General features: G+C 31.1%; 2 protein-coding genes across 5 annotated transcripts; both read left to right on the plus strand.

The window, feature by feature from the left end:
* Positions 1–2,235: 2,235 nt before the first annotated feature.
* Positions 2,236–7,926, plus strand: LOC106314371 (S-(+)-linalool synthase, chloroplastic). Its single transcript, XM_013752250.1, is given in 7 exon segments — positions 2,236–2,519; positions 2,584–2,845; positions 2,944–3,263; positions 3,512–3,585; positions 3,777–3,995; positions 4,062–4,200; positions 7,828–7,926. Coding segments are annotated over 7 exon segments (1,317 nt in total). The 5' UTR covers positions 2,236–2,315.
* An 11,250-nt stretch (positions 7,927–19,176) lies between these two features.
* On the plus strand, positions 19,177–21,679 carry LOC106313080 (transcription factor bHLH112-like). Of its 4 annotated transcripts, none has more exons than XM_013750816.1 (8): positions 19,177–19,536; positions 19,657–19,836; positions 19,951–20,068; positions 20,171–20,278; positions 20,366–20,431; positions 20,559–20,624; positions 20,747–20,800; positions 20,900–21,385. In XM_013750816.1, exons 1-8 carry the CDS (start codon positions 19,304–19,306, stop codon positions 21,056–21,058), a joined length of 984 nt encoding a protein of 327 aa, XP_013606270.1. In that variant the 5' UTR covers positions 19,177–19,303; the 3' UTR covers positions 21,059–21,385. The 4 variants fall into 4 exon arrangements, with proteins under 4 accessions (XP_013606270.1, XP_013606268.1, XP_013606267.1 ...); XM_013750815.1 differs by adding an exon at positions 21,396–21,679 and having other exon boundaries at positions 19,178–19,536; positions 19,657–20,068; positions 20,900–21,045; XM_013750814.1 differs by having other exon boundaries at positions 19,657–20,068; positions 20,177–20,278; positions 20,900–21,386.
* The last annotated feature ends 415 nt before the right edge of the window (positions 21,680–22,094 follow it).

A 22,094-nucleotide genomic window follows, 5' to 3' on the forward strand; every position in this document is an offset into this window, starting at 1 on the left:
CCTTTGTGCTCAGCCATGTTGACACTGTGCTCCTTAGCAGTGACCTTGTCAGTAGTTCGGTTTCTGGATTCCATCTGAAGCCTCATGATGAGCTCCTCGAGCCCCATCTTCTTCTTTTTGTGCTTCAAGTAGTTCTTGAAATCCGCATAGCTTGGAGGAAGCTTTTCATTGAAGCTAAGAGTTGTGAATGTCTCACAGATGGACATTCCTTCAGCAGCGATTTCTTGGCAAATGAGGTGAAACGCTTCCACCTGATCCATGATGGGTTTTGAATCCACCATTTTGAAGTCATGGAACTTTGCAACCACATACTTCTGGCAGCCAGCGTCCTCACCTCTGTACTTCTTATCTAAGGATCTTCACATCTCTTTCGCAGTGGGAATCTCACAGTGGACTCGGTACAATGGAACATATTATTTTTAAGCAAAAAATAATAGTCTAAAATCGATTTTCATTTTTGGTGTTTGAACCAAATCATATCGATATAAGTCTTGATAAAAATGTTTTGCAAACTCGCTTAAAAGCGTTCGCAGAAATCGTTTTGTATAGACTTAGAATGTTTCACAAACTCGCTTAAGAAAGCGTTTATTGAAAACGATTCATGTAAATAAAATTTTGTTAATGTATCAAAAACGTTTCGCGATAATGCTAGAAAGCAATCCGCAAAGCGTTATGAAACAAATAAGAAACGTTTCGCGGAAGGGCTATAAAGCAAATCGCAAACTCGTTTTCAAAAGAACATAGAAACGTTTCGCGGATAAGCATATAGCAAATCGCAAACATCGTTTGAATGAAACCATAACAGGTTTGTATGAATCATATATGAATAAACGTTTTTCGGTAGTGCTACAGAGCAAAACGCAAACCGTTTATGAGATAAATTACTTCCGCGAAAGCAAATCGCAAACACGGTTCCAAAACCCATTTTATAGATCGTTCTTCAATCCGATCAAACGCTTTAGATAGAAAGCGAAATAAGAGTTAAGATTGTAGAAGCTGGAAAACCGGATCAAAAGAAACGATATAATATAAGCGATGTTAAGGGAAATATATAAACGATTCAAAACCGTAACGAAAATGAAACCATGGAGTCGAGACGAATCTCTTTCCTTAACTCTTAATATTCGCTCCGTTAGTACGACGGATCTGTACGAATAGGAGTCCCAGGATAAAACCATGATAGGTTATCACGCGGCACTCGTGAAGAACCTCTAACGAACTAATATTTCTACGAAACACTCTCTAGACTTACGCTATAGGATTTGCTGGTTTTGGTTGTGAAAAAAAAAACGTTCTGAGAAATGAAGGAGGAGACGAGTTTATAAAGAGGAGAAGACGAGCCACTTTCCGTAACTGATGCAGCACGTGCGCACGTTGGCGGAAATCTCGCGAGAATCTCGGAGGCGAGGCGTTACGAAACTTTCTCCGCAAGATCTTTCTCGTTTAAGCTTATCGTCAAGAAGAGAGACAGCGTGTTGTTTTTAAACGAACTACGTGTTGTTTGAAATAAAATGCATGCCGTTTTTTCGGGAATTAAATGGCAAAACGTTGAACTTAACTTGGTCCAAAAACAATATTCTTATTGGGCCAGAGGCCCTCCACCAAGACGGCGGCGGCGGCGCACGCGTGGAGTACCTTCCTCTCTCTCTAATCCATTTGAGTAATGATAATACAAGAGTATATATATATTTCTCAGACTTGTTGATGTTGTCCAATGTGGGACAAATATCATTTTCTCATTTCTTTGACAATTATTTGGGCTGTGATCAATGTCATTTTTGTTCATAATTTACTAAAGGCCATTGGGCTTTTAGTTGATCCAACAGTTTTTGCTTTGGTGGTCCTGTGATAAGGCCGAATGTGTTTATAGTGGCCAAGAAACGCACATATTGTTCCTTCATATAAAGAAACATTTAATACTATTTGTAGCTTTTATATGCATGGCTGTTAGATTCCCCTCCGGTCATTTTCAGTGTGCTGATCTCACGTATCTCCCGATGTAATTGGTAGCCTATGGAAAAAAGTATCTCTTATTATTACAAGGAAACTAGCATTTGAAGGATAAAGAAAAACAAAAGAATTTAACTACTTTGAAGTACATATGTAAGAGTCGACAAAAAACAAAAAAAAGTCGACAAAAAAAAAAAAAGAAGTACATATGTAAGACATGATACATCGATAGCATGTCTTTTGGTTATGGACCAATCCCCTAAGTCCTCCTTCCACCACCTCTTTATGATTTATAAATCATATATACAAGAGAATTGCGTTTTAAACTTCATATCGATTTCATAAAAATCTCAATAATATTCATCATGGCTTTGATAAATTCTAAAATAAGTCCACTTTCTTGTTTTGCTTCTACAAATCCAAACAGCCTTCCAAAGTTTCTGGTTTCAAAATTTCACGGCACGGTAGCTTCATCTTCGCCTGCAAATACAACTAAAAGATCAAGTCCGAGCAACGTCTACCTTCCAGTTTCAAACTATTTGAGGCGGTTTGATCATAAGATATCCATAGTATGTACCTCTATGTTCTGTTTAATTTTTTACTGGTTTGTACAAAAGTGTCTTTTTATTGTAGGAATATTTACAAGAACTCAATATTAAGGTCTAGAATAAACTAATTGCAAACCTAGATGACATTACAGAGCTTAGATATGATCGATAACATATTAACATTCAAGGTTTAGGCATCGATTTCCATTGTTTACACGAGATCGATCAAATCCTTCACATCGTTTACAAAGAATTCAACCAAAACAAAGGATGCTATGACCGTGATCTCCGTGAGGTTGCACTTTGCTTTCGATTGCTGAGGCAAGAAGGCCATAATGTCCAAGAAAGTACACGATATAATGCATAAAAATTCTATATTTACTTGCTACGTTTTGCTAGTATGATATATGCGTATTTATGGTTACAATGTTTATAAAACATTTAGGTATTTTAAGAAACATCCTAAACAAGAAGAGTGGATTCAAAGACGACCTACAAAATGATGTGAAGGGTGTAATAGAATGGTATCAAGCTTCTGAGCTCGGTGTAGAAGGCGAAGAAATACTCGATAGCTTGAGAGAGTGCACGTTTACGCGTCTTAATGAACTTTGTTCGGGTCGAGATAGTCATGAAGAGCGGGAGATAATGAATTCTTTGGCACAACCTCGCAACAAAACCTTAAGAAGATTAACCTCCAAGAGATTCATAAGCATAATCAAAATCGGGGGTGACGAAGATAATGAATGGTTACAATCTCTACTACGAGTGGCTGAGTCAGGGCCGTGCTTGATACCAAGCTGATTAAGCATTGACTTTAGGGCCAGCAAGAAAGATTTATTTTGGGGGCCAAAAAAAATCCAATTTCCTCTTTGGTTCTAGTGGCAAATGCTAAATATATTACTGCTCAAGAGCATTGGGTTTGAATAACATGAGAATACTTTTTGATATTTTTCATGTTTTATTTAAATCATGGGCTGAATCTTATTTTTTGCTTATGGGCCGAAAATTGTCAGGCCCGGCCCTGGGCTGAGTGTGATTCCATCATGCTGAAGTCGTTGATTCGAGAAGAAATATCTCAAGCATTCAAGTATAATGAATGGTTACAATCTCTATTACGAGTGGCTGAGTGTGATTCCATCATGCTGAAGTCGTTGATTCGAGAAGAAATATCTCAAGCATTCAAGTAAAATAAGAATGATACATCCTAAAGATTGATGGTAACTCCATGTAAATAAATGTGAAATTTTCATAAGATTTTTTGGGTTTCTGATTTCTCAGATGGTGGAGAGAGCTTGGTTTAGATAAAGAGCTGAGGAAGGAAAGAAACCAGCCACTGAAATGGCATACATGGTCCCTGGAAATTCTTCAAGAACCATGCTTTTCCGAGCAAAGGCTTGACCTTACCAAACCCATATCACTCGTTTACATTATCGACGACATATTCGATGTCTATGGAGAGCTAGATGAACTCACCATCTTCACACAAGTTGTGGAAAGGTCATATATACTCTCACATTCATTGGTTTTTGAACTATGTCAATGATAAGTGAAAATATTTTCTAGATAGGACCATGAGGGGCTTGAAAAGCTACCGAGATACATGAAGGTTTTCTTTGAAGCTCTAGATACAATTACAATGGAGATTAGCATGAAGATATGCAAATCACATGGTTTGAACCCAACAGACTCTCTTCGAAAATCGGTATATATACTCTATTTCCAATTTAGAAAAAAGTGTTATTTAATATATTCCAGGCGAATTAAGAAAATTACAAATATACTAATATTAATTTATTTAATTATAAAAAATGTTTTTTGACAAAAAAACACATAATAGAAAATGACCAAAATAAATTTTATTAAAAGTAAATGAAAATATACTTTTCTCTATAGATATATAAATATAAATAAAATATTTAAATAAATAATAAATAAAATATTTAAATATACTTAGTCAAATTCACAAAAGATCAAAAATTACATTAGGTCAAAACTATAACAGTTTCACTAGAAGTCTTCTGGAAAGTTTTAAAAGACATTCATCATTAAATTTTCAATCTTATTTTAAATGAATTAGAAACCAATTTTCATAATTTTAAAATTTTGAATTTTAAATTATGTATTGGACATAAAAAATTTACTATGAAAAATAATTCATTTAGTTTTTATTTTAATCGGACTACTAAAAATAAACTTAGTAAAATAATGTTACAACAAAATTTGATAAAATTATATTCTTTTACACTAACTTTTAAAATCGCAACTATTCACTTCTGTAAACTCCTGCGTTTACACCTGTCAAACCCTAAAATTGCAGAAAGACATGTGTGTTACAAATGGAAGGAAAATATGTAAATTTGTGATTATATTATAATTATTATCATATTTTGGGGGTGTACGAAATGATTTTCTTAGGTTTGTATTATTCATGCACAAATTTAGTAGAAAAACTATTTAAAGTGATTGGCTCCTGCCGTGATTTATGAATGTTTTCTAAATAAATGGTAGTGAATTACTCCAATTTTCGTTTTCGTTCTTTTTACAAGTTCATCAAATTAACTACAACGCGAAGTAAACATTTTGATCGTTCGAATCTTTTTCCATCCTGTGAATTTTCTTAATACCTTTGAATTTCATTGCTACAATCAATACAATAACTTTCATCAAACAAAATGCATAGGAAATTTGTTTTCTAAAAGAAAAGAAAAGAAACGGACAAAACTAGAGTGGAAGCGTGGGGTGGCTCTTGTCGTCTCCTTGGCACGATATCTAGAGAAGTCGTATTGATCTTGAGTTCTACGTTGACCTTGTATATATGTAAGAAAAAAATAATACAAAGAGGATAAATTGCAGTCAACTTTACCTAAAAAAATAAAATTTATCAGAAGACCCATACTTTTCACTGGTCAACCACGGATCAGTAGCCACATAACCAAAGAAAGATGTTTTGATTGTGCTTTTGTGCATTTAGCGTGTCAATTGATTACATTTTTGGAATTTGTCCATCATTTACCTTTTCTCAAACTAAAGATAATACAAATTTATAAACCCCTTTCTTAACAATCACAATTTTAACATTTTTTAGCCAAATAAAAAACATTGTTAAGAAGCTTATAAGTTTGTGAACCAAAATATACTATTCCATGTTTTGTTTTAGGATTTGCAGTATACTTAACCAAAACAAATGGTTGATAAAGAAGACTGATACTATTAAGCACAAAAATTACAACCGTACAGGCATCATAAATTACAACTATATATAACATGTTTATATCATAACACTACACAAAGGCTATCACACTGCACTTGCGACATCTATCGTAATATCGTGAGAATGGAACTGAACAATAGTAATTGGAATTGATAAAATTGCTCAATATTAAAACATTGGAAGCATTGTGTTGAGTTGATCCTTTTTGTTTTAGTCAATTTTTTTGTATTTTTTTTCAAAGAAGACTGATGATATTAAGCACAAAAACACTAATAATATAAGAACGGAATAATCAAAGCGCATTTCTTTTGACCGCCATTGCCCTACTAACTAGTATATTTTTTTTTTATGTAAGAAGCCTGTTTCTTTTCTCTGCTAATAATATTCATGGAGGTCACTACCCCACGTGTCTATCACGCCATAATGATTTTTCGATTGTATCATCGTTTTGTAATCGTGCGAAATATATATAGGTTTTGTGATCTTATGTATTTCATCATTGTGTCAGCATGACATCCTTCATATAATATATCTCACCATTAATAAGAATATTAGTACTATTGATATATATATGTAATATCGAACAAAACAACTTTTCGAACGCAGAACTGACATTTCATGAGAGAACCACACATTGAACTTGTTTAATTTAAATGTTAACCTTTAGTGAATTCATTCGATCACTAAATGAAAGAAGACATTCTTTGTATTGAATATCTTTTGTATAAATTAAGAATAAATCTTAAAAATAATACTGATTTTATTTTGTACATGAAATAACAAATTATACTAGGAATAATGGTTCCAATGGTCAACAACCATTATTGACCATAATGGATATCAACAATGGTTTCCACTTATTGATGGTCAAATAACTGTGCAACAAGTTTTAAACATTACAACGTGTTTACCGTGAAGCACTTTGGGTTCGAAAATAATCAAATGCAGATTAATTTGTTTGTGTGGTCAGGTAACATGAATATCTAATTCTCATTTCGAACAATCGGGTCTATCTGATGGAGAGACGCTCAAAATACTAGTCAGTTGAAATTCGACATGTCGGATATTCCGGATTATAAAAAAATATTACAAAGTGTTGCTACAACTTATGTACATGTAGATATTCTGGCTCACTAATAATATTATAAATATAGCTTTTTCTTTGTTTTACATCATTTGCTCAAGTTTTTTGTTTTTTGCTTAATAATCCATTCGCTCTCATATATTTATATCATTTTAGTGTTTATGTTAATATTTCCAGTGTAACAAGTCATATTTTTTTTGGATGAAATTTCAAATTTATTGATCAAAAGATTAAAGAATATTTACAATATGGTGGAGCTTTATTCTATAGTATAAAAAATAAAAGAATGAGATGCTTTAGAATGGGTAAACCTCAAACCAACGCCTGAGAAGGCCCTCCGGCTTATGATTCCCCATGTACTTAAGGGAAGATATATGATTCTTCACCAGCTTCCCAATGGCCCGAATCGTCATGTCCACTGAAACGAAAGCACTCCCATGTCTTCTTTCCTTCCATTGAACATAGATGGAAGTCTGAAATACTAGTCGGAGAAGGATTGTGTCGAGTCTATTTCGAGCCGATTGCAATAGAGTGGTGATAGTGTCTTCCCAGTCCGGCGTGATCGTTGCGCCAAGCAACCGTTCTGCTACATTCATACATACTGTAAAGGTATGGGGGCATGCGAATAACATGTGATCTCTATCTTCATTCCTCTCTCCGCAATAAACACATCCTTACTCAATTCCCCAATCTCTCATCCTTACTCCAGTGGATAGTCTCCTTGAACGTGAGCCAAACATAGATGGAAGTCTGAAATACTAGTCGGAGAAGGACTGTGTCGAGTCTATTTCGAGCCGATTGCAATAGAGTGGTGATAGTGTCTTCCTAGTCCGGCGTGATCGTTGCGCCAAGAAACCGTTCTGCTACATTTATACATAATGTAAAGGTATGGGGGCATGCGAATAAGAGGTGATCTCTATCTTCATTCCTCTCTCCATAATAAACACATCCTTGCTCAATTCCCCAATCTCTCATCCTTACTCCAGTGGATAGTCTTTCCTTGAACGTGAGCCAAACCATGAACGACTGTCTAGGGATGGCCTGAGGAAACCAAACTAGACAGTGCCATGGGACTTTACTCTTCTCGTTACGCAAGTAGTTCCAGGTCTGTGCAGCTGAGAATGCGGGTTTGAAGACCTCGTGATCATGTCTCCACAATACTCTATCATGACCTGCTGTAACAAGTCATGATTAATTCCCATTAAAATTAAATATGTTTATAGTTTGTTCTAAAAAAAGATTAAGCTTGATTTTTAAAGTGAATATGTTGTTAGGATGTTGTGATTGTGTTTAAAAAAATTAAAAAAAAAACTGGTTGTTTTCTATTTCATAATATACTAGGACTCATTCTAATATTATTAATTTTCTTTTGCCAAGAGAACTCTTTCTAGATTGTATTTTATTTCGAGCTTGTTTGAACTTCATGAAAATAAAAAATATTTGCAACTTGTTAGCTCTCGTACGTTTGAGAAACGGCGTTATGTATATCTGTTAAATTTGATTCTATTCATTATTCGTTTCGATTCGATCTAAAAATTATGGATATCCGTAAACTTTCGAAGCAAAACAAATACTCAAAATCAATACCCGCTAAAATCAAAACAAATCACAAATATTAAAATTTTGGGAAGCGGATATCCGCTTCGATCCGACAATATATATACCTTGATTATATTTAAAGTTTTAAATGTATAAATTTATATAATTATTATTCTAACATCTGATTTAACAAATTCTGTTCACATTATTACTTATATAAAAGTATCACATAAAAAGAAGAGAAAACATTTATAACAATTATAATTTTTTTCTTAAGTTTTGTGTTATTATAATTGTTAAATAAGTTTAATTTTTTTACAAAATATGTAGTTTCATTACTTCTTTTAATTTTTATTTTATATGTCATGCAAAGAAAATATTTTTAAAAACAAATTTGTAACGAATTTTAAGATTATTTATATTAATCAAAATGGATGAGATATCCACCAGTATTCATAAATATCCTCAAATATCTATTTATTTTCCGGATATCTGTTTTTCTTAATATCAGTATTTTTCCGAAGCAAAAAAAATCCAAAAATTAGATATCCGGATATCTGATCCGTGTCGATCCGTGTCCAGCCCTATGCTTAAGTGTTAAAAGTTGTTTATCATAAACAAAAAAAAAAGCTTTTGCTTTTGCAAAGAGAGAAAATAAATAATTGTTGGAAGATTTCTTTACAAATTTGTTAGGGGAGTCGAGATGATGATTTGAGGTTTGAAGAAAAGAATGAGTCGCTGACACTCATCCGACTAGCTGTGCCAAACAAAGTATCCACTCATATTTGCCGTGTGGGTCCTTCTTTTTGACTATTTGTCGTTTTCCCTCACCCACTTTAAAATTTCATTCATGTTCATATTGCATCAGCCATATTCAGTACGTTTTCCTCATCTATATTGTGTTTTATTTATTTTTTTGTCGGTATATATATTGTATATGATTGTATTTGTGTATATAGCAAAATTACATACGTATTTTGAGCAATGGTCTATTCATAATCAACTAAGTTTGTTTTATAAAACAAGTGCATAAATCTCAATTTTCATTATCAATTTCTATCGTATTTCCGAAAAATGTACACTTGCGTTGCATTCCAATAAACAAGAAAATGTAGTTCAGAAAATATTAATTCAACATCTCAACTATATATCACCTTCACGTGATTTTCTTAATGTATCAATTTCAACTTTAGCATTGTTCATATTTGACATACAAATTTTATCCCATTTTGATTAAACGGATTCTTTGGCTCGCAATGCTAAGTCTAGGGATGTTAGTTTTTTCCTCTTGTGAACACAAACCACAAAATTGGCTATGTTCCGGAACCTAATGAAAAAGTTGAAAAAAGAAACTGAGTTTTGACATAAAAGACTATTTAGCACATGTGTCCAGAAGTGACGGTTTATAGATGGGATCGACCAGACCGTTCGTTAGAAAGAAATCTGATGGACTGACAAAGATTCTTCAGATCTAGTTTAGGGTGTCATACGATGGTTCATGGCTGTGTCATATTATAGTGCTTAAAAATTAAAATCTAATTTAGGTATTGAATCGAATTGCATGCCAAATACCGAATAAATGCAGTCTGTTTGTAAAGTAGAAAATATTGCATTTACTTGTCATTCAACATTTTAACTACATAATAAAAAACATTGTAAAACAACAAAAAATTGCATGCAGATTAAAGATACTGTTAAGTTATTGATCTGCGTAGACAAAAAGAAAATGAGTTTTTTTTCAAAAAAAAGAAAGAAAATGAGTTAGACTGTTTGGAGAGGACCAATGCATATAGTTTTTATATATTAATTTACTTATAAAAATCTCACTTTTAAATTCATCCAATCACTTCCACACCAAATACAATTTTTTCAAATATAAATTTAGTAATTTTTAACTTTTGTGTAGTATTTTACTTTTAGAAAAAAATATTTTTTAAAATTAAATAGAAAACATATACTTTATCTTATATAAATATATGTATAACAAACTATATATATTATTTTTGTATAATCATATTTTATATTATTTATTTGCAATAAGGAGTACATGTTGTTTTTGTTCTAAATGTATTATTTTTCTAATATATGTCATTAATAGGCATGCAAATATAATTTCTAAATTTTTTTTTTAATTAATTAGGTTCAGTTAATTATTAAAATATTAATATCTCCACTGTTCCAAAATATAAGATATTTTAGGTGAATGTACAAATATTTACAAAGTTATTTTTACTTCAAAAGTATCACTAAAAATAGAAATTAAAATCAGTTCAATCAGTTATAAATATAATTTTTACGCAATTATTAATAAAGTGAAAAATTACATACAAAATTGAAAATATATTATATTTTAAAACATCGTTTTAAAACATCTTATATGTTAAACAAAGTGAATATACTAAAAATACTTGAGGTTTATATTCAATATTATTCAACAAATTTTTTTGTCTACAAATATATTATGAGATATACATATATATATATATATATATATATATATTAACTAGTATTTGTATTTTGTTTTTGATATTTAACTTACACCATTCCAATTTTTTCAATACTTAAATAAAGAAAATGATGTGACAAATTAGTTTGATCAATTGTATCTGCATTTGTTTTGTATGATATTCTTTTTAATTTGTATTTGTTTTTTTTAATCTACATTATCTGTTTTAACTATATTTTCTTATCTGTGTTACTATTCGAAGCTTCAATAGTTCTATTTTTATCCAAAGTCAACACTAACAAGTGGGTTTATAGAATAATAAAGAAGCTAGCGTAGTCGACTCTCTGGATTAACTTTTAACCTATCGGTTAATGACGTTCTTTTTTGGCGGGTGGACTCGGATGGGCTTAAGCAACTTGATCAAATTGGTTTCGACACTTTCTTGCTTATATGTTAAAAAAAAAAAAAAAGACACTTTCTTGCTTACATTTAAACAATAATAATTGGATTTGCTTGATATAATCTTTTTGTTTTTTTTTTCTTTTAGTAGAGTTTTACTAGTCACACGGATCTGACCTAACTGTCTCTGAATTAATTTCAACCTCTGAAGTCTTACTTACTAGAAAATCAATGTCAATAAATTCTGTCACAGAGAGAAACCATGAAATAATCATTATTAATTAATTAATTGTATTTTTCAATATGAACATTGATGTAAGAGTTATTAACACCTTAAGGCAGTTTACAAGTTTTATTAATATTCTAAAGCAGTTTGTGCTATTTGGATAGTTTTTAAGTAAAAATATTCAATTTACCCCTCTAAAAAGTGTAACCAGTCCTTTGAATCGTAGTTAGGTGGTTTTCATTTCGTTGGTATTTTGAAATTTAAAAATCATTGGTGGACCCGAAGAGACTCGATAACCACCAAAACCTATTAATTATTTTTTTCTTTTGTTTTATCTTATCTCTTACATGTATATATTAAGATAAAATCAGTTCCGAGAAAAAAAATATTGATTTCGTTTTTGATTAAATGAGATAGAGGACGAGTAAACTCATAAAGCTATGGTCAGAGGAGAACGCGGATGTACGACGGTGAATCGAAATGTACGACGGCCAAGATTTTCGGTCTCCTCCACATCAAGCTGATGTAAACCGTGAGTTCCATTTACGACAATACGTTTAAAGGTCAACATGTCTCCTCCTCGCCATGGTCGTCATGCTCGAGATCGTAGTTGTGGCTACTGGAATCATCATTGCTTCAGCCGCAGATCCGAGAGAAAGCTTGATAGGAGCAACAATGGTGAACTTTTTATTATTTACAACATATGGTCCTCCAACTTTTGCTTATTCTCTAATTTATCTCAAACTTCTAATTTGTTCAAGTTTCTTTACAATTACCACCAATATTTTTAATTGTACAATCTAGACCAGCGAATATTCTGATTTTGCATCATTGGTCCCTGCTGTTTTGTTTCATTTCGTTTATACCCCAAATGTTTCTGATTTGCAAATATCATGAGATGTTAAATATCATTAGATGTTAAATATCATGAGATATCACTCAACTTGTGTACCATTAAAATCTTGAGATAACTCTAAATGAGTCCTAAAAAAAACTTAAATGAACAAATAACAAATATTAAAACTCATTAAAATCATGAGATATCACTCAACTTGTGTATCATGTACAAATAAAATGATGTAGATGTGAAATATTGAGCACTAGTGTACATTTGGATACATAGTGTACACATGTACACTTTATTGATAGTGTCCACATGTACACTATGAGGGATACATTGTGTATGGTGGATGTATTTAAAAAAAATATAGAAGTGGCTCATCAAGAAAGAGATTGTACATTCGGATACATCTAGTACACGTATACATTCTGATATTGTTGTCCACGGGAAACTATGTAAGATCGATGTATAACAAAAGATTACAAATGTGGTTTTACAAATGTAGAAATTTTTTTGAGCGCTAGTGTACATTTGGATACATAGTGTATACATGTACACTTTATTGATAGTGTCCACATGTACACTATGATGGATACATTGTGTAAGATGAATGTATTTTAAAAAATATACAAATGGCTCATCAAGAAAGAGATTGTACATTCGGATACATCTAGTAAACGTATACATTCTGATATTGTTGTCCACAAGAAACTATGTAAGGTGGATGTATAACAAAAGATTACAAATGTGGCTTTACAAATGTAGAAAATATTTTGAGCACTAGTGTACATTTGGATACATAGTGTACATATGTACACTTTATTGATAGTGTCCACATGTACACTATGATGTATACATTGTGTAAGGTGGATGTATTTTAAAAAATATACAAGTGGCTCATCAAGAAGGAGATTGTACATTCGGATAGATTTAGTACACATATACATTCTGATATTGTTGTCCACGAGAACTATGCAAGGTGGATGTATAAGAAAAGATAACAAATGTGGCTTTACAAATGTAGAAAATATTGGTTTGAAAGCAGCTTGTCTCACTATTTTAGCTCCAATGCTCTCAGTTTGAGAAACTCTCTATCATTTTCAATTGATTTTGTAGCTTAGTCTCTTATGGGATTTAGGTGTACACACGGTTTTCTGTACACATTGATAATGTAAATTCAGCGTACATGTGGACACACATAAACAATAGAAAAATGCAGTTTTGTGGATTCCAATATGTCTAACGCATGGCTGTCTACTTATCAATTATGATTCCAATATATTTGTTTATTGCATATCTTAAAGGATACAAATGCAAATTTGAATTTTTTTGGGTTCAAAAACAAAATGATGTAACAATTTAGAGGTCAAATGTTCAAAAAAAAACCCAAGATTCTCCATCAAACAAGATCTAAATTGTAATTCAAAAATCTAGGGTCAATTAGATAGGATGTATCTGCAAATCAGAATGTTTGAGACAAAATCAAATTTAACCTATAAATAATGGACTAATGATGCAATTACGAGAAAGTAGACCATTGTTGATTGAGCTTTCTCTTTGCGAATGCGATTGGAAGACGACGAGTGTGGCGGCTCAGGCAGGTGGTCTCGCTGTTTGATACTACAGACAAAGATGATCGTCAGCATAAACTGCCTTATGATGTTATAAAAATTTAAAATTTTCTCTCTCAATGTAATTCATTCTTGATTTAATTGCGACATCTTAGGTCTTAGTTTTTTCTTTCCAGTAACCATTATCCAATATAAGTAATTACATCAGTTCCATTTGATTTTTTTCCCTGGATACTAAAAATGATTAATTCTAGCTATATATATCTAAATGATTTTTGTGTTTGACGTCAAACATGGACTGAAAAAGCGAGTGTTCTTCTGTGAAAACTTTTACATCACATATTTTATGGTTTAGTTCAAACATTATTATTATATTTTTTTGACTGATCAAACATTAATTTACCAACAATTACATTTGAATATTTGAGCGAATAAGATTATGTACTTAAAATAGATCGGATACGAATATTGTGCGGATGACAAAAAAAAACGAATATTGTGCACCTGGTTTGTTTGAATGCAAATGGAATATCTATGTGCCACTGCCCGGTTCAATTCATCGGTAGGATAACGATGAGCAGGTAAAGTTATACCATTCCATTTTCAAATTTAACAACAAACCAACTTTAAATTTATGTGGCTCTCGCATCATACAATATTAAAATTTAAGAAAATGGCTTTAACGAAAAACAATTAAGATTTACCAATGGTAAAAGAGTGTCTAATAGACACTATTTATAATGCTCGGACTAAATTCTTGTTGAAAATAATTATTTACAATGTTTGGGTTCTGGGTAAAAAGGTAAAACTATTAAGATAGGGATTAGGGGTGAGTGTTTGGGTACCCGTTCGGATTCGGATCGAGTATTTTGGATTTTCGGGTATTTCGGTATAGGGAGATAGAACCCGTTCGGGTATTTTTGTATTTCAGGTCGGGTTCGGGTATTTTTAGTTCGGATTCGGTTATTTCGGATCGGGTTCGGATATTTAGATTTTGAAATTAAAAAATTAATTTTTTCATTGTTTTAAGTTTTTTGTATTTAAAAATATAACTTTTACTTAACTAATTTTTTTTTATTTTTAATAGATTGAGTGATTAATAGATTTGGAGATAACATTGCAAAAATAAATAAACATTAATTTGGTCATTTTTAAAAAGAAATTAGATGTAACTTTTGTTAATACATAAAACAAAAAGCTTGACATGCATTTTAAGTGAATATCAAATCATTTTATATGTACTTATATGTATATTATATGATTTTAAAATATGTGTAACATTAATATAATTATTTTAAATAAAATAAAAGATTTAAATTAAAAATATAAGGTTATATATACTTATGTTCGGTTACTTTTGGGTATCCATTCTGGTTCGGATATTATCCGTTCGGGTTCGGATATCTAATCTCTCCTAAATCAATATCCGTTCGGGTATTTTGCTACTTCGATTCAGATTTCAGTTCAAAATTTTCGGGTCGGGTTCGGATGCAGCTTCGGATATCGGGTAAAGTGTCCATGCTTAAGAGGGGCAATACAGATCTATGAATTGTAATCAATAAAGTGCAACAATTGATTGACTTATCATAATTGTAAGAAGAATAAAATATTTATGAAATTTAGAAAAAGCTACTTCAAAAGAAATTGGACCGTTTGGTAAAAAGAGATTAGGAAAAAAGTCACAAACACAATAGGTCCAGGAACTGTGACGTGACACACAGATCAAAACTTAGCATCGAACGACGATCGTCATCATATTCCATTTATCCATAGTCTCAATCTCAAACCACAAGAACAAATCTTATTTTATAATTACGCCCGAAAAAATCTAACTGGCAACTTTCTTTCTTTTTTTTTATCTAAAAAAGACTTTTATTATGTAAGAGTATCATTATTTAGTGCAAAATAAAAACACAATTGTTTGTTATTTTCTGGTGTTTAGAATTTTGATAACATTTGTATGAATTCTAAAATAATTATATTATATTTGGATTATTTTTATTGTTTCAGTTATGGAATTCTACTAAAAATCATTCGTCATAATTTCATATTCAATTTTTCTGTTTTTAAATAGCACCAGATTTAGATTTTACTGGTGTGTTTCAAATCACAACAGATTTTTTTTTTTTTTTCTAAACATGATTACTAGTATTAAATTCAATTACAACATAGTCTAATGCGTTATTTACAATTGACGATCGAATAAAGACGATTTAACAACAAGGATTGTGTTTGGAAGTTAATTTATAGTGAAGTAATGAGTTTTTAGTAATTAAACCTCTCGACTAAAGATGAATCGTAAAAAAAACCTTCAATTAAAAATTCTGTGAAATAAACCCTCAACTTTAACTCCGTTAACATATGTTATCTTCCGTCTAAAAAATCGTGACAGAGAGTGACATATGTTAACAGTTTATAAGTTGGGGGTTTATAATGTTGAAAACTTTATTGATGGTTTTTTTTACGATTCAAAAATAGTTGAAGAATTTTATCACTAAAAGTAATTAAATGTTATTAAATTATTTATTATTATTTATATATTGTTTTAGATTGATTTTCAAGCCTTTAAAACTAGGGAAATTGTCAAAAATACTATTTTCAAAATACCACTTTTCATGTTTACACTAACCACTTTTACCCTCATCTTTAACGAAAGGTAAAATACATTTATAACTTTTGATTAAAAAAAACATATGGTTAACTAATCTAAACTTAAAACATAACTCTAAACCCTAAATCATCAACTCTAAACCCTAAACCATGAAACATCAACTCTAAACCCTAAACCCTGAAACATCAACTCTAAACTTTAAACTCTAAACCCTAAATCCTAAACCCTAAACCTTCAAATCTAAACCCTAAAACATCAACTATAAACCCTAACCGTAAACCCTAAACCCTAAATCTAAACTTAAAACATCAACTTTAAACCCTAAATAATCAACTCTAAACCCTAAACCATGAAACATCAATTCTAAACCCTAAACCCTAAACTCTAAACCATCAAATCTAAACTCTAAAACATCAACTCTAAACCCTAAACGTAAACCCTAAACCCTAAACCCTATATTTTTTTGAAATTCGAACCCTAAACCATAAAACCCTAAACCTTCAAATCTAAACCCTAAAACATCAACTCTAAACCCTAAACATAAACCCTAAACCTTCAAATCTAAACCCTAAAACATCAACTCTAGTGTTTTAGGGTTTAGGGTTTAGGGTTTAGAGTTTAGGATTTAGAGTTTAGAGTTTAAGGTTTAGAGTTGAAGGTTTAGGGTTAAGAGTTATTGTTTTAAGGTTTAGGGTAAATTTTTTAGGGTTTAGAGTTTACTTTTTAGGGTTAAGGGTTTAGTGTTGATAGTTTTGGGTTTAGAGTTGAAGTTTAGGGTTAGGGTTTAGAGTTGATGTTTTAGGGTTTAGAGTTGAAGGTTTAGGGTTTAGAGTTGATGTTTCGGAGTTTTGGGTTTAGAGTTGATGTTTCAGGGTTTAGGGTTCGTATTTCAAAAAAAAAAAGGTTTAGGATTGATGGTTTAGGGTTTAGGGTTCGTATTTCAAAAAAATTAGTGTTTAGGATTGATGGTTTAAGGTTTATAGTTGAGTTTTAGGGTTTAGGGTTTGAATTTCGAAATAGTATAATTTGAAAAAGAAAAAAAAATACTTTTTATTTTTTTAGATTTTTATTTATTTAAATATTTATTTATTATATATATAAAGAACAAGGGCATAAGAGTCTTTTGCCACTTAATGAAGAAGATATATTTGAAAATGTCCATTTAGTGGTGGCAAAAATGAAAAGTGATACCATGAAAATTGTAAATATGTAATTTCCCATTAAAACTAATTTATAAATTTTAATACATTAATCTATTATAAAATTAATTTATACATCTTAAATTAATAATTTTCAACACTACATACAACTTTTTTTAACTTCAAAATATTAAATTATTTGATATTTGGCAATAGTGATATAAAAAAATTTGTGTGTTTATATCGTCATTGTCAAATATCAAATAATTTAAAGTATCTAAGTTATATTAAGTCTTAAGTAGCGTCGAAGATAATTCATCCATGAAGTCAATCTTTCTATTTAGATTAGGACGCACTTTTTCCTATTTTCATGATTTCCGTCATCCGGCTCATACTTTCCTATTTTCCTATATTGTTCTTGATTTATTGTATTACTTTATGTTTCAAATATATTACTGATCAAGAAAATAAAAATATACAGTATTTATTCAGAAATAAATGAGAATAAAAATAATCATGCATTATTTTGGAGGGGAGGGGGGAAGTATGAGCCAGATGACAGAAATCATAAAAATAGGAAAAAAGTGCGTCATACTTTAAATAAAAAGATTGACTTCATAGATGAATTATCCTCGACATTACTTAAGACTTAATATAACTTATAAACTTTAAATTATTTAATATTTAACAATGACGATATAAACACACAAACTTTTTTATATTACTGTCGCCAAATATCAAATAATTTAATATTTTGAAGTTGTAAGTAGTGTTGGAAATTATTAATTTAAGATGTATAAATTAATTTTATAATAGATTAATGTATTAAAATTTATAAATTAGTTTTAAAGGCTTATAAATCAATCTAAAAAAATTTATAAATGATAATTAATAATTTAATAACATTTAATGACTTTTAGTGATAAAACCCCTCAACTATTTTTGAATCGTAAAAAAAATCCTCAACTTATAAACCGTTAACATATGTCACCCTCCGTCACGGTTTTTTAGATAGAGGGTAACATATGTTAACGGAATTAAAATTGAAGGTTTATTTCACAAGATTTTTAGTTGAATATTTTTTTTACGATTTATCTTTAGTCGAGGGGTTTAATTACTAAAAAAAGTAATTGATCAAAACCTTGAGAAGTTTTCTATTTCCGACCAGTTAGTAAACTATCGGTTATAGAATTTGATGTCAACCAATCTTAGGTTCCCGTTAGATATAATGTCTGAATATCATCCCTCTTTTGGCATCTTGCATAATATACCAAACACCTATCTAATCTCAAATTAAATATTGAATTAGTTAAATTAAGAGGATAATCATCGCTTCTTATAAAAACCAAGCAGCAATGAAACAAATCTCATCCAGACAGTTGTTTTATTAATGCCTTTTTAGGAACCGCTATTATTACAACATCTTTCTTTCAAAAAAGTATATAAAAAAGCATTAATAAAAAAAATCAAGATTACTTCTTAACAAAAGAAAATTCACTTATGTTGATATATAATTTTTTAGTCTAAACTGTGCCAATTGTCAACTAAATTCCGGTAATTTCCACACACTTGTCCGTACTTTCCTATATAAACATATACACACCCTCATAAAACATGTATCAAAAATTCACATTAATACTCTTCATATCACACAGCACACACACATATAAAACTCTTGACCTTTGTCTAATAACAACTTTGGAGTAAGCATAAATTAAAATTTCCTGATTCTGTTTTTATGGCTGAGGAGTTTCAAGCGACGGCAGCAATTTGCGGCAGCGGAGGCGGCGCGTGGTGGAACTCGCCAAGGAGCGTTATGTCCCCTTCGGATCATCTCTTGTCGCCTTGTTTCGGACAGCGAGAGGCTGATTCCGACAGTGGAGGAAGCACCGTGAGTATTGACTCGACGTTGCAAATGATGGGTCTAGGGTTTTCCTCAAACTCTTCTTCAGACTGGAACCAAACCGTTTTGTAAACTTCTTAAGAACAAACATTAACTTTAATTTCTTTCAGTTCTTCTAGTTTTCGAGGATATTGAAAACATTCAATAATAATCACGAGACCACTTTTGTTTATTGCTTTATGTTTCAGACAAGAAGACTTAAACTCAAGCTTCAGAAGCTCACAAGATCACTATCATGGCCAAGGATTCTTATCTACAACTAGTTCACCTTATCTTCTTAATCCAGCTTGTTCTTCATCTTCGTCACCTTCTCCTCCTTCCTCGAGCTTGTTACAAACCTTTTACGATCCGGAACCGAGTCAGTACAGGTTCCTTTCTACCACTAGCTGTTCAATCAACAATCCTCAGCTCTCTTGGGCTAGTAGTAAGACAAGTCCTCATCATCAAGCTGCTTATGGAATAATTAACAACTTCTCTAACAGCACAAACTCTCGACCCTTTTGGAGTTCTTCATCAACCACTAACTTAAACAACACGCCGCATAACAGTTTTGTAACCACTTCGCAGATAATACCTACTCGTCTTGAGGACAAAACTAAGGTAATTAATCACATTTATGTCAAAATTTGCTAATATATAAGTTTTGTTTTGGTGATATATAAGTTTGTTGCTAATTTATGAATTTTTTCTTTTGTGTTGAAGAATCAGAAGACTAAAGGCCAGAGCGAGTCTTTGAAGAGAGCAAAGGATAATGATTCCGCGTCGAAGAAACAGAGAATTAGCACGCCTTCACCATTGCCAACTTTTAAGGTACATAATCATAAATCAAGATTTGTTTATTTAACATTAATTTTATTTCCATTTCTTGGTGGATAAAATGGATTGTAAATGTAACAGGTGAGAAAAGAGAATCTAAGGGACCAGATTACTTCATTACAACAGCTAGTTTCACCTTTCGGAAAGGTGAAAGATTTATGTGTTTATTTATTTATTTGGATTAGTAAGATATAGGAACAAAAGTTTTCTCTTGGTTAGGTTTATGTATTGAGCCTCTTTATTAATTTTTTCTGTTCTTTGGGATAATTTTCAGACAGATACTGCATCTGTTCTCCAAGAATCCATAGAGTACATCAAGTTCCTTCATGATCAAGTCACTGTACGTTTCTAGTGATTTCTCTCATGAAATCTTTTTCTAAGTCAAGAAACCCTAGAAATAATCAAATAATTTGTTAAAAAGATATGATCAATAATTGAGCATAAAAATATTTTTAAATACAGGTTCTAAGCACTCCATACATGAAACAAGGTGCTTCCGTCCAACAACAACATCAGGTTTAATTACTACTCGATCTAGTGTGTGATTTGTGTCTAACTTTGGAGTTTCACGCCATCATGGGTAATTAAGTATTAATTTAGTATGGATTCATGCAGAAATCTGGTAAGAGTCAAGATGGAAACGAGAATCTAGAACTAAGAGCACACGGTCTGTGTCTCGTTCCCATATCAAGCACTTTTCCGGTGGCTAATGAAACAACCGCCGACTTCTGGACACCAACGTTTGGGGGCAACAGTTTCAGGTATAGTAGATGAACGTATATTAAACGGTTCTTTATTAGCATCAAGATACTCATTAATATTGGTTAAAATAATAATTATAAAGAAGGAAAATAAAATTCGTACGTCATGATCAAAGATTGAATTATTACTTGGAAAAAAGTAGAGATAGTAGAAAAAAGATGACTCTTCAAAGGTAGGCAGAGGCAACAATGGTGTTGGAGGGGACCAACTACAAAAGAAAGAATGATTTACGACTTAGAAATATAGGTTTACCCATTATACATTTTTTTCCTATTATACATTAATAGACTCTATGTTAGAAAAAAAGATATATAACTAACAAAGCTGAATTTGTTTTTTATTCTTTTAGGTGATTAAAGAGTGAGAGAGAGAGAGAGAGAGAGAGAGAGAGAGAGAGTTGTAGTTGTCAAGACGGACGGGAACATATATGCTAAATTCAGCTTGAAGACTTCAAAGCATGGACAATAATCTTAATGTATTTTCTCTTTCTTTTTTAGTATTTTAATTTAATATTTTGTAGGGGGTTTTATTGCTGAATTTAGCAGATATGGGTTGTTTCTATGTTGAAGAACCTTTTGTTCCTGTCCTTGTTCTTGAATATATAAAATATACATATTTTTGCAGTTGGTTCTATTTCTGTTAGTCACCTATTAAAGATGAAACTTTTAGTTGGTTTCTGATTTGTAAGTGTATAAACTGACATTTCGCTCCAAACCCAAATTTCTACGATGATTAAATAACAATAACTAGAGCTTGATCCGCGTAGATGCGTGGATGTTTATTTATATTTTTTATAAATAAATTTTTATTTGTATTAGTTATATTATATATTTTAAAATTTACCCATTCAAATAATTGTTTAATATGACATTTCGAAACACAATAATTTTACTGTTTATATTGAGTAATTTTATTTTATCCTGTAAACCATCAATTGTATGATCAATATATTTAAAATAAGACCTGTATATTCGAACAAATGTATTTTTAGTTTTTTTTATGGATCAAAATTTTATGATAATATATAATAATTTTTTGTATATACTAT

Source organism: Brassica oleracea, chromosome C9 (genome assembly GCF_000695525.1).
Source record: "Brassica oleracea var. oleracea cultivar TO1000 chromosome C9, BOL, whole genome shotgun sequence".
In the NCBI taxonomy this organism is placed as follows: Eukaryota; Viridiplantae; Streptophyta; class Magnoliopsida; order Brassicales; family Brassicaceae; genus Brassica; species Brassica oleracea.

Bases quoted from the DNA above. Each gene is read 5' to 3' on its own strand.
- LOC106313080 (XM_013750813.1), top strand. From the start codon at position 19,304: ATGGCTGAGGAGTTTCAAGCGACGGCAGCAATTTGCGGCAGCGGAGGC. The intron at 19,537-19,656 runs GTAAACTTCTTA...TTTATGTTTCAG, and splicing joins GACTGGAACCAAACCGTTTT to ACAAGAAGACTTAAACTCAA. The intron at 20,801-20,899 runs GTTTAATTACTA...GGATTCATGCAG, and splicing joins CCGTCCAACAACAACATCAG to AAATCTGGTAAGAGTCAAGA.